This window comes from Bombina bombina, chromosome 1 (assembly GCF_027579735.1).
Source record: "Bombina bombina isolate aBomBom1 chromosome 1, aBomBom1.pri, whole genome shotgun sequence".
Classification (NCBI taxonomy): Eukaryota; Metazoa; Chordata; class Amphibia; order Anura; family Bombinatoridae; genus Bombina; species Bombina bombina.
The window spans coordinates 1,338,126,498-1,338,139,825 of NC_069499.1; the positions used below are offsets into that span (position 1 = coordinate 1,338,126,498).

General features: G+C 36.2%; 1 protein-coding gene across 1 annotated transcript in view; it reads left to right on the forward strand.

Moving 5' to 3' along the window:
- Nucleotides 1-982: 982 nt before the first annotated feature.
- GOT2 (glutamic-oxaloacetic transaminase 2) overlaps nt 983-13,328 on the forward strand; it is a 36,401-nt gene continuing 24,055 nt past the window's right edge. Inside the window, exon 1 of the mRNA XM_053702400.1 lies at nt 983-1,121. Within this exon, the coding sequence (XP_053558375.1) occupies nt 1,042-1,121 (80 nt within the window). The 5' untranslated portion in view covers nt 983-1,041. The remainder of the gene's footprint in view (nt 1,122-13,328) is intronic.

Sequence of the window (13,328 nt, forward strand, 5' to 3'; positions counted from 1 at the left end):
AGCCGTTATGACGGACTAGTACGTCATAGCCAATGGCTGTCCTGAAGCCTACTGTGCTTCTCAGATTTGATCGCGGTCTGGAGGGCCCCCCAGACCCGATCCAATAATTGAAATCTCGTGATCGTGTGCACGATTGCGTGATTTCAATTTGTCTACATCGGAACAGTTGTTCCGATGTAGACACTTTAACCCTGGCAGGAAAGGGTTAAAGGGACACGAAACCCAGCATAGTAGCTGGCCCATTTTTGGTTCAGCAACTGGGTAGCGCTTGCTGATTGGTGGCTACACTTGCATAATCTATCTGGAGCATGAAAGAAAAAAATTGTGTTTTGTGTCCCTTTAGCAGTAATATATGTAAATGGATTCAATGCAAAGTTATTTATCCTTTTTTTTTATTTATAACTAAAGATATCTACCTGGCAATTATGCAATAAATCGGGTCAGCTGACTTCATGATATTGTGTAAGGATGCAGCAGCAGCAGTCTGTCTGGATTGTGACAAAAATATACCACTTGGATTTCAAAGTTTCTAATCCCAAACAAAAGTCAGAAATAATTTGAATAAGATTGAACTAGGTTTGTTTAAGACTGTCATCCCTGAATAAATGAAAATAATCTAACATTAAAATCGAGTTATTGGTTTTCATGTCCTATACATTTAAATATATGTGACGTGACTAACTGAAGTATTTTTTCAAAGCCTTGTTCATCAATGTAACACAATAAGGCATCAAACATATGCTGAACCAATCGTTTAAAATTGAATAGTGCCAAGACAATGACAACTTGTATTTAACCTTGAGTGCAGAAATACCTGTGACTTGTTTATGTTAATAGAAGTAACTAAGTTGTATTTATTGATACAATATGCTCTGTTGTATAATGTGAGCAATGGTTGCAGATAGCCTCCACACCCCTAGATGGTGCTGTGAGTTTGATTGTGCACAATCTGTCATTGCGTGACGGACAGGGGGTGTGTGTATGTGTCACTTTATTAACCTGTCTTTGCTCAGTCGTGCTCCTCTCTTTCCTCCTGCAAACATGGCTCTGCTACAGTCTCGTTTGGTGGCCGCTGTATTTCGCTGCCAGCCTGCAGCTGTCACCCTGCAGAACAGAGCCAGGTAAGGCTAGATACTTTGTGTTTTATACTACCCACAAAAACGTAACTGGGAATATATATTTTAGTAATTTACACTGGTTATATGTGAGAGTATGTGGCTGGTTTAGTACGTACCTGGTACTGAAGGGGTTACACATGCTTTAAATTATGTGATTAACACCTTCCTTCCTGGTACAGTGACAATGTTTGCGCTCTGGAGGTTCAAGGACTTTGTCATGCGGAGCCCTTCTGATCCTGAAAGACAAAGGATAACAAGTCACCAGCGGATTGTAGAATTTTACTTACATCCAGTGTTGAATAAAAAATGCATACTAATACTAAATGCAAATGCATAGATTATTCTTATTAAAATATATTCCAATTCCCACTGCTGAAATAACACTAGAGAAAAAATATTTTGAAAGTAAAATTTAAATTGGCTGCCAGTCTTCACGGGTAGTTTGGGTAAAGCTTTAACACTTGCCCTTCTGGCATGCCCATTAGTAGAATGTTGGGGTGCTTCTACTCCCTGTTGACCTTATATCATATGAGCTGGGCAAATCTGTATGGTAACACAATATGCCTGTGTAACTATGGCAGAATGCCACTGCTAAAGAACATTCAAGGTCATAGAATATGACTGCAGGGGGCACAGGATTTACCCATCCGATAAAAACACAAGGTGGTTAAAGGCTTTTGCAAACGACTTGATCCTTGTGGCTTTAACTCATTAAATCTTAAGTCAGCCAGGCAACTTATGTTTAGTATGCAGCCAAGGGGTCACATATACCGATCAAAGGCACAGAGTAGAATCCATATTATACTTCTCATCTACAGGCATCAGTCTGCTGCAATTAGTACCCTCACTTGTAGTGAATTGGTTAAGTAATTAATGTATGCTAAAATGGTTACGAAAGCCTAGTGTGATTTGGCCCAGTGTCTTAAAGGGACAGTCTAGGCCAAAATAAACTTTCATGATGCAGATAGAGCATGTAATTTTAAACAATTTTCCAATTTACTTTTATCACCAATTTTGCTTTGTTCTCTTGGTATTCTTAGTTGAAAGCTTAACCTAGGAGGTTTATATGCTAATTTCTTAGACCTTGAAGGCCACGTCTTTTCAGAATGCATTTTAACAGTTTTTCACCACTAGAGGGTGTTAGTTCATGTATTTCATATAGATAACACTGTGCTCGTGCACGTGAAGTTATCTGGGAGCAGGCATTGATTGGCTAAACTGCAAGTCTGTCAAAAGAACTGAAATAAAGGGGCAGTTTGTAGAGGCTTAGATACAAGATAATCAGAGGTTAAAAGTATATTATTTTAACTGTTGGTTATGCAAAACTGGGGAATGGGTAATAAAGGGATTATCTATTTTTTTAAAACAATAAAAATTCTGGTGTAGACTGTCCCTTTAATGCCTAAGTGCATGAAAAACAGTATATACATTGTTTCTGACATTAGTACCCTCCCTATTCACTGTTTCTAAAAGTTACGTGTGTGTCAATGTATCCCTTGGAACATGACCAGATAGTAGCTTGAATTTGTATTCTGGTCCAGTATTTAATTTCACTGCATATTCTACATATCTATGCATGTCAAAACATTTAGACATTGACACTGTGCTGTATAAACTGGATTTAGGGACACTGTATACTAAATGTACAGATTGCAACTGTATTTGGCTTACATGCCTGTATGTTCTATCTGGTTGCCAGGACTGTTCAGAGCTGGCCTCTGATCCATTCCTGGATTTAGAAGACTTCTATTTAACATGTAGAAATTGGAAATTAACTTAAAGGACCCGTAAATACATTAGATTTGCATAATAAATGCATGATAAAAAGACAACTCAATAGCACTTAGTCTGAACTTCAATTGAGTAGGTTGTTGTGTGTTGTTTTTTTGTCTGATAAATTTCAGTTATGTTTATTTCCACTATCACTGCATCATGTGACAACGATTAGTCAATCACAAATGCATATACATATATTCTAAATTCCTGCACATTCTCAGTAGGAGCTGGTGACTCAAAGTGTAAATATAAAGAAAACTGCACTTTTTAAAGGGACAGTATACACTTTTCATATAACTGCATGTAATAGAGACTACTGATCTAAAAAATCCAGTATAAAACAGTTTAAAAACATAGAAGCTTCCTGGAACACCCACTTTACATGTGGGGAAAAATCAGACACTCCCCCTCCCTTTGCATATGGAAAGACCCTTCACACAAACAGAAGCGAGCTGGAGTAGGTATACATCGGTTTTCTCCTAAAACTTTGGGGCTTGGTTAGGAGTCTGAAAATCAGAGCAATGTTATTTTAAAAATAAACAAAACTAAAAACAAAAACAAAACTGGGCTATATAAATAGATCTACAAGACATTTATGCAAAGAAAAATCTAGTGTATAATGTCCCTTTTTAATGGATGTAAATTGGAAAGTTGTTTAAAATTGCATGCTCTCTGTAGAATTAATATTTGACGTGTCCCTTTTTTTTAATGATCCATATTGCAAACATATCTCGTGTGTGCCAGGATCGTAGACTCGGTAACTTATTTCTGAGTTTAGAAATCCATTTTGGTATAAAATCGTAATGTGCTCTAAGGGTAAGAGTGGAGCTGAACTCATTGTGCGTGTCTTGTGTTTTTCTTGTTTTGAGTCCTATGTAGTAATATCTAAGGATAGGTTGGAAGTGTTTTGAAACATCCATTTGTAGGTTTGGGAGTTCTGTGTAACACATTAAGAAATGTGCACTGGGAAGGCTAAAGCTGGTCACCGATCCTGTGTTTTATTGGGAGGGACAAGAAAAATTAGCTAAATTGAAAATTACCTTGCACCATCTTAAAATGATGGTAAAGTTCCGGTAATCTAGATCAAGTATTGCATAAATAGATTAAATCAATTCATTGGTTTTTATAAATTTGCATATAAAGCAGTTATAACCTTTATATCAGTATCTAAACAGCAGATATTCAACTTGTTTGTGTTTTTTTTTTTTTGCATGCGCAAATTTTTCATCATGAGCGAGCATATAGCTGTAGGAGTGGGTGGGACCACTCTGTAGTCTAAGTAGATATGGGAGGAGCTTGGAGTGGTAAGAGGAAAAGTTTTTAAGATTACAATCTCATATTGTCAATTTTCAAGGTTTAAAAAGTTGACTAAGTGACAGGAAAACTAGTTTGTGGCACAAAAGTGATACTTTACCATCACTTTAATCCTGAAAGTTGGTAGAAATAAAACCTGGCTATTTTCTGTTTTCCCATCATTGTTACTCATTTAAACTGATCGTATTACTGTATAAACTAACTTACATAGTTTTTAAAAAAAAAAAAAGCACCACCAAAAATATTCTAGCAAAGAAAAAGGGGTTGTTGAGTGGCGCTCTGGTGGGAGCTAGAGTATGTTAATTGGCAATAATCCGATGTATAGAAAGAGAATATTTAATTCATGTGAGATGTGTAAAACCCAAAAAGTGTATATGACAAATAAAATTGTCAGAATATGCGTAAAAAAAATGTTGTGGCCACAACTATAAAACATATTTGATCCAAGAAAATGCATACACAGTACACATAAAAACGAACTGCAGTTTAAAATGTAATCTAACACTATTAAGTGAAATTATAGCATAACTCTGACTCAAAACCGTTAAAATTAAGAAGTGTTGAGGTCGGTATATTCTATTTTAGTAATTCTTTTACCCTTTCATACTTAGGCAGCTTACTAGGATGGAAATAAAAAAAAAACCTGAGTGATTTAAAGTGAATGTAAATTTTGATGCTAAAGTGCCCGTTTTTTAAAAATTCGATTAAAAACAGGGGCACTTTAATTAATCAATTTACATTTCACTTGTGTTGTGAAAAAATTCTTGACAGCCACTCCAGTTTCCTTCCGCCCGTCGCAAAGCCTCTTCCTGGGTCTAAAATGTGGACTCTGGCTTCCTCTAATCACGACTTCGAATCAGACACTGATTTTTCCCCCTCCAGGGGGAAGCCGTGATTGGAGGATGACCGATTCATCATTTCTGAGGTCAGAAATGGCTTTGCGACGACCGGGGGAAGCTGGAGCGACTCAAGTTTTGAAAGGTAAGTATTTTTTTCACAACACGAGTGAAATGTAAATTGTGATGCATTAAAGTGCCCCATTTTTAATTTTTTTTTTTTTTAAAAAGAGATTACTTTAGCATCAATTTACATTCACTTTAAATTTAATATCAGCCGCTTCTAGTTGATAGATACTTTGCTTGACACTTGAATAAGGTTAATGTAAATTAATAAAATACAATGTTGCTAATAGGCACAGTGGTGGTCAAAAGCTTTATACAATGTATAGAATTCCTTTAGGACAGTCAGAAAGCCTTCTCTGCTGAATCGCAAAAATATTGATGTCTGTTAGCCTTGAAGTCAACACTGCTGCCAGGTGATCGTTCTTACAGATGTTAATTGAAAGTCCTAGTAATGATATGAAACATATCAATGATGGAAAGCCCCTATTTTAGAGTGGGCGGAGGTCTTGTTATATTTCTATGTTGTGGGGGTGAATAGTTACTATTCCCAAAATAGTACAAACTGTGTGAGGTATCTGTCTTTGACAGTCACCTGGCTGCTAGACAGACACAGGATCACTTAGTTGAAAGAACAGGTTTACTGCTTTTAAACAATATATCCCATGTCCCTCTATTGTGTGTGCAACAGAGGGGATATTTCACTCCCCTTGACTTAATCATTGCCTATCCCATAATGTTACCTAGAAGATGATCACCTGCTATCTAAGCCAACATAATACCCCTCATTCCAAAAATAATGGTAAGCCTCTTTTCAGTGGAAGACTGTTGTAGTTATGAAGACCTTATTCCCTCTGTGCAAAATTGTATTTAATTCCATTTGATGGGGATGATGGGGGTTCTAATTGACCCCCATGCCCCTTTTATTTAAAGGTCCATAATACCCAAATGTTGAAACACTTGAAAGTGATGCAGCATAGCTGTAAAAAGCTGACTAGAAAATATCTCCTGAACATCTCTATGTAAAAAAGGTATAGAGAGATGGAGAGATAGAGAGATAGAGATATCCTCAAAAGTTCCTCAGTAGCCACCTCCCATTGTAAAGGATTTCTAAGCAGCATTTTAGTGTAGGATGAGCCTTGTGAACTCTCATATTATTTCACCAATCAGGTAAAGGACGCTTACTATGAAATCTCATGAGATTTAAAGGGCCACTGTAAGTAAATATTTTCTATGCCTGTTACTAACTAACTACCCCAAATACGCTTTTTATCAATAGAATTTCATTAACATATCTCTACCGTATATCAGAAATCTTGTCTGCAAATTTAATTGTTTTCCAAACCCACTCCGTGGGTATCCTTTGCTCTGTACCAATCCGTTTACAATACCTAGGTTTCAAAATGGCGCTTTAAACACAAAGTTATTGGTTTAAGTATTTTGAACATGCAGTGCTTAAAATAGTGGGCAGGATAACGTGACATCATCGGCGAATAAAAGATATAACTTTTAGAACGTTATGAAACTTCGTTTTGGAGAAAATATAGGTCAGTAGGTTTTAATTAATGTTTATTAACTTTAATATGTTTATCTTAAAAATTATAACAGAACGTAATCCTTTAAGTCAAATCTCATGAGATCACAGTAAGAGGTCATGACCTCAGCACTACTGATGCTGATTGGCTGCTGTTCTTTATTTTTTTTTTTTTTTTTTTTTTTTAACCTGCAGCTGGGAGCAGGTGAAGTATAACTTTTTACACAGAACTTACTCTGAGCTGAGGAGATTGTGAGGTAAAATATCTTCCTTTTTTACATAGATGCTCAGGTGATATTTTCCTGTCAGCTTTTTAGTTATACTGCATCAGTTTCAAGTGATTTAGCATATCAGTATTATGTCCCTTTAATTGTAGAAAAATTGGTACTTGAGGAGATGTAACATTTTACTGAAATAAGGGTTTTCATCCCTGTTCTGTATGGGTGTTTTTTTTTTTTTTTTTTTTTTTTTTTTTTTTAAACTGATTACCTGCCAGGGATGTGCAACTACTTATGTGGGGCCAAAGGAACACTTATTTTGTTTTGTCACATCATACTGACGTTTGGAATGAGTGAGGGGGCCATGTCAGCTATACTAACAAGGGTATCGGCGGGGGGGGGGCTTTTAAAAATAAGACTATCCTTATTCTAAGGAAAGTGTAGTCCATCAAGGTGTAAAAAATGCACTGGAAAAAATACCCCTTGACTGTTTATTGTAGTTGATGGTGGCAATCCTTTATGTTGGGGGGGAAAAACTAAACATTCCACATAACTATATGTAACAAATTGTGAAGACGGTGACCAAGTAGTGGTGACATTTCAGCTAAATTTTTTTTTTTTTTTTTTTTTTTTTTTTAATAACTTGGCTGTCTCCAGCAAGGGACCTTAAAGGACTGCTAAACGCAGCAAAAATATCTTAATAAAGACACTGCATCATGTGACAGCCATCAGCCAATTAAAAAATATATACCTATTTTCTGTGAATTCTTACACATGCTCAGTAAGAGCTGGTGCCTCAGTGTGCATATAAAAATGTGCACATTCAATAATGGAAGTGAACTGGAAAGTTGTTCAAAATTGTGTGCTCCATCTGAATCACGGACGTTTAATTTTGACTTTGCTGTCCCTTTAACTTTTTTATATTGCCCTACTGATTAGTATTAGGTTGCCTGCATTGATCATACAGATGATTTGAGTGATAAAATTATAATAATTGTAAAACCTTTATGATCCCATGTCTTTGTTCCTAGAGGAAATGCCTCACATAGCAGGTACAAGACAATTTAAGTTCTTGGTGACTGCTTCTGTTAATAACTGACCTTGACATTACCCCCTCGTGTACTAGAGCAGACTGCTTCAGTTGTTGTGCTGTCACAGAACTGGACCTCCCTGAGCTTGGGCTGCGACAGAAGTAGAATGTCCTACACTGGGGACCTGTGTGCATTCTCAGTAAGATATCTGCCCATAATCTAGACAAGTTTCACTGTATACTAGCAAGTAGTACCTATCCTCCCTGTACTCGCTATATACTGGAGTTTAGTAAACACTTCTAACTGTACTGGGATTAGTTACCGATTGCATCTGCAGCATAATCGATAGTATCTCTATTCCAGTAACTGTTGTACAGTTAGATCAGTAATTCAACTTTTAATCTTATTGAGGTGCCAATATCCTTATCTGCACCTCTGTACAGAGGACTTTTCTTTCTCTATTATGGTAATCAGTGACCCTAATACCTGAAGTATACTAGGATTTGACAAACCTTTATATCAAACTGAGGAGCCAGGGATGTGTATTGTGTAGGAGTCATAGAAGGATTTGCATGCAGACATATGTATCACAAAGATAGGAGCCAGAAGAAAATTATAGTGTGTATTATAGCAACATACACAAATGTAAGTGTTTTTATACTAAACCCTTTTTTCTTTTTTTTTTCTTATGATTCAGAAAGAGCATGCTACTTAAAGCTAACTTACTCTTTCTTTTTTGTTCTCGCTATCTTTATCTGAAAAAGCATGAATCTAAGCTTAGCAGCCAGCCCATTTTTGGCTCGGCACCCTGGATAGCGCTTGCTGATTAGTGGCTACATTTAGCCACCAGTCAGCAAGCGCAACCCAGGTTCTGAACCAAAAATGGGCTGGCTCTTAACCATACATTCCTGCTTTTCAAATATGCCAAGCGAAGGAAGAATTTCATAATAGGAGTGAATTAGAAAGTTGCTTAAAATGTCATGCTCTATTTGAATCATGAATGAAAAAATGTCTGATATCCCTTTTTAAAGGGACAGTGTACTGTAAAATTGATTTACCCTTAATGTGGTTCTTGTTATACCAGAATCTGAGTATAAAATGTGTGATAACTTGTATTTTTTTTTTTTTTTATTTTTTTTTTCATATGAAATAGCTTTTTTGTTTGACATCACAACCTATAAGAATGGGCCGAGCTTACAGAGAAATCAGATCTAATTTTCTGTACACACAAATGCTTCCTTATATCTGCCTGCCTACCAAAGCCTGATACTTACGGGCCAGTACTATAAAATGTACTAGTCTAAACATGGTTTTCCGCCCCCTCATGTGTAAACTTTAATATTCTGCCTAATACAAATCAAAATGCACTGTTCATTAAATTTGCAGTTAGCTTTGTATAGGTTTCCCTTTAAGAGTAATTTTGGTGTTTATCTGTAGGGCAAAAATTTACAGAATTACGCAGGGATTTGAGACTGTTTCATATACGTACACGTTCACCCCAATTTATGAAAAACTATGCTTTGTATTTTGTACTTAGAAGTACGAATTTCTATTTTATTTAATTTTTTGCGCATCCATTGTACTTATTTACACTGTGCATATTTATTTATTCCTGTGTAATTTATTTACAATTTTATGATTTTGATGCATCTTAACAATAAAAAAATTCTGTATTTTTGTGTAGTTTAATTATTTTGTATGATTTTTTTTTTTAAGTGTGCACTTGTTATGTATGCATCTCTTTCCCATATAAAAACGCACTATATGCCCCTTAGTGAGATACTGTTTTCACTGTAAAAAGTGGCTTTATAGAATTCCACCAGATAAACAGAAGTACTAGCAAGCATTCTTAAAGAATCTCACAGCCCTGAAGAGCTTTATAAAATCAGGCCCTTAGAGTGAACTAACTTTTTTTTTTTTTAATCCTCTCCTAACTCCCAGTGGAAGTATAATTTCTCTGCTGGTGGTGTTGAAAGTTTTTCTATTTCTTGTATTTAAATGTTCAGTATAGGTGGAAATACCCCAGGCAGAACCAGCTAATTTAAAGGCCAACATTAAAGGTGAATGATTTATTTGTAAACAATTTAATACATTCTAGCAGGTACAATGGATAATTGGGAACACATTAAAGGGGAGACAATGTTCCATGCACTCCAATTACAGTGACAGAGTTCAGTAACATGCACACTTTTCTGGGGCAATTTGACAGTAAAATCCTTTGTTCAAAAGCATTCCTATGTAGGCTCAGGAGCAGCAATGCACTGCTGATTGGTGGTTTCACAGAGATGCCTCTTGTCATTAGCTCACCCAATGTGTTCAGCTAGCTCCCAGTATTGCAGTGCTGCCCTTTCAACTAAGAATACCAAAAGAATGAAGCAAATTTGTAAACTGTGTAAAATTGCATGCTCTATCTGAGTCATGTCCTTTTACACAGCACTACTATATCAGGGATATGACCCCTAGGTTTTCAGTAACAAATTACTGCTGTGTTACTGGTAACAAATGGTTAAATTACATTTTAACACCTTGGCTGCCCTAATGTCTGCAGCATTTATTTAATCCTTGGTTGGGACATTTTCTGTTTATTTTGCTGCTTTGTATGTTGTGCACCAAACATGGTCATGTGTTACATCAGTAACCGTTTGTATCTTCAGAATGTATTGTAGACTCTAGTTTTAGGCCTTTGCATAAATGTGCTTGACGGGTATTTTGCTTTTCACCAAGAAAACAATAGCCGTTCTGCTAATCGGGCATTGAAGAATCCCTACAGAAGATCTAGTTCTTGTTGGCTTCAATCTAAACCTGTTGGAGCATGTCATTTTAAGACTTATCGTATACCCCACCCCAAAGGGGTTATTCACAGAATACAGATTTGGATGTGCAAAGCACTACTGGTCCGGGGAGAAACTGAAAAGATTAGCAGCACTAGTCCTGTATTTTTTTCTCTGGACCAGCAGTGCTCGGCACCGAATACTACTTGGGACATGCATTTCTCTCGAGAGCATGTAAAGTATGTGTGTGTATTGGCCCTTTAAGTGTTGTAAGCATTTGAAATCAACATTTTTAACATGGAAATACTTGTTCTCACTTAGCTATGGGTGCACACATTAGGACGAGCCTGTTAAGCAAAGTTATCAGTTTGCCATTTTAAACCTGTCCTCAAGCCTTCCCAACAGGATTACATTAAAGGGGCACTGAACCCAATTTTTTTTTCTTTCGAGATTCAGTGCATGAAATGTTAAGCAACTTTCTAATTTACTCCTATTAAATTTTATTTATTCTTTGTATCTTTATTTGAAATGTAAGTTTAGATGCCGGCCCATTTTTGAACAACCTGGGTTGTCCTTGCTGATTGGTGGATACATTCATCCACCAATAAAGTGCTGTCCAGAGTTCTGAACCAAGAAAAAAAAAGCTTAGATGCCTTTTTCAAATAAAGATAGCAAGAGAACGAAGAAAATCTGATAATAGGAGTAAATTAGAAAGTTGCTTAAAATTGCATGCTCTATTTGAATCATGAAAGAAAAAAAATTGGGTTCAGTGTCCCTTTAAATGAGCAGTTCAAATAACCGTTTACTAATCGGCTGATTAATTAACCTGTGCTCCAGTTCAGATATCCTCAAAATGTGGCCTGTTAGGGAGGACTAAGGACAGGTTTGAAAGCCAGTGCCCTAGTCTGAAACGGGAGAAATACCATCCTGGTGTCCCATACCAGATTCTGATAACTGGCTGACTAAATGATTAGTCAAATGCGACGTTAAAGGGACATGAAACCCAAATTATTTCATGATTCAGAGAATACAACAACTTTCCAATTTACTTTTATTTAATTTGCTTGCTTTTATTATCATTTGCTGAAATGTTTATCTAGGAAAGCTCAGGAGCAGCAAAGAACCTAGGTTCTAGCTGCTGATTGGTGGCTGCATATACAGATTGTCATTGGCTCACCCATGTGTTCAGTTAGAAACCAGTAGTGCATTGCTGCTCCTTCAACAAATGATACCAAAGAGTAAGCACATTTGATAATAGAAGTAAACTTGTTTAAAATTGTATGCTCTACTGAAATCATGAAGGATGTTTGGCTTTCATGACCCTTTAAAGGATTAAGGATCCCATTAAAAACACTGAATATATTTCTAAATATACCCGTTAGGTAAGACCTGATGTCCATCATTTTAAATTGGTTAGTTTGCAGCAGTGTGTTCTCTGAAAAGACATTGTGTAACCTACATCCAAACGATGATCTAATCAAGGCCATCCAGTTTATCATTTTGTAAAAAGGATAGCAAATATCCCTAGCAAAGCAGCTGAAAGAATTAACACTAGTGTAATAAATGACATGAGCGATACACTATGCAAATCAGGATAGTTAGTGGGTATCCTTAAAGGGCTGGAGTTCAGAACCTTTAGTTAACTTATTAGCATAAAAGGTACAAAACTGTCAGTATTGTATAAAAGAACATTAAGAAGCATTGCATATACTTATAGGACTGCTGTAAACGCCATGAATTGAACTAAGACCTAAATTGTATTAGCCTTTCTTATGAAGGTCCTTAGTGTTAATCTAAGGCATTTAAATTTACATACCAAAAATCCAGCGTTTAGCCTTGAAGCATACAAGGATTTGCTTGTTTAATCCACAAAGATGGCGCTGCACACTAGGTCAATAGTTTGTAGCTCACAACAAACTTATTACTGTAGAGTCCCTTTTGGTTTCCACTATGATACACAAACCCTCACTGCTCCAGATAGTAAAAAGAATCTTAGAAGTGGTGGTGCTTTTTGCATTGAAACAACTTTCTAATTTACTTCTATTACATGTGTGTTTGGGATTTAAAGGGATAGGAAAGGCATAATTAAACTTGCATGATTCAAATAGAACTTGTAATTTTAAGACTTAACGGGACGGTCAACACCAGAATTTTTGTTCTTTTGAAAGATAACCCCTTAATTGCCAATTCCCCAGTTTTGCATAACCAACAGTTATAATTATACATGTTTTACCTCTGTAATTACCTTGTATCTAAGCCTCAGCAGACTGCCCCCTTATTTCAGTTTTTTTGACAGACTTGCATTTTAGCCAATCAGAGCTGACTCCATGGTAAATTCACGTGCATGAGCTCAATGTTATCTATATGAAACATGAACTAATGCCCTCTAGTGGTGGAAAAAAATAAAAATGCATTTGGATTAAAGGTGGCCTCCAAGATCTAAGAAATTGGCATATGGAACTCCTAGGTTTAGCTTTCAACTAAGAATACCAAGAGAACAAAGCAAAATTGGTGATAAAAGTAAATTGGAAACTTGTTTAAAATTACATGCCCTATGTTTTTTTTTTTGTTTTTTTTTTTTTTTGTTTTTTTCTCTCTCCTCCCCAACTTAACTGTCCTTTAAATTCACTTTTATTTGTGCTTCGTTCTCTTGGTATCCCTTGTTGA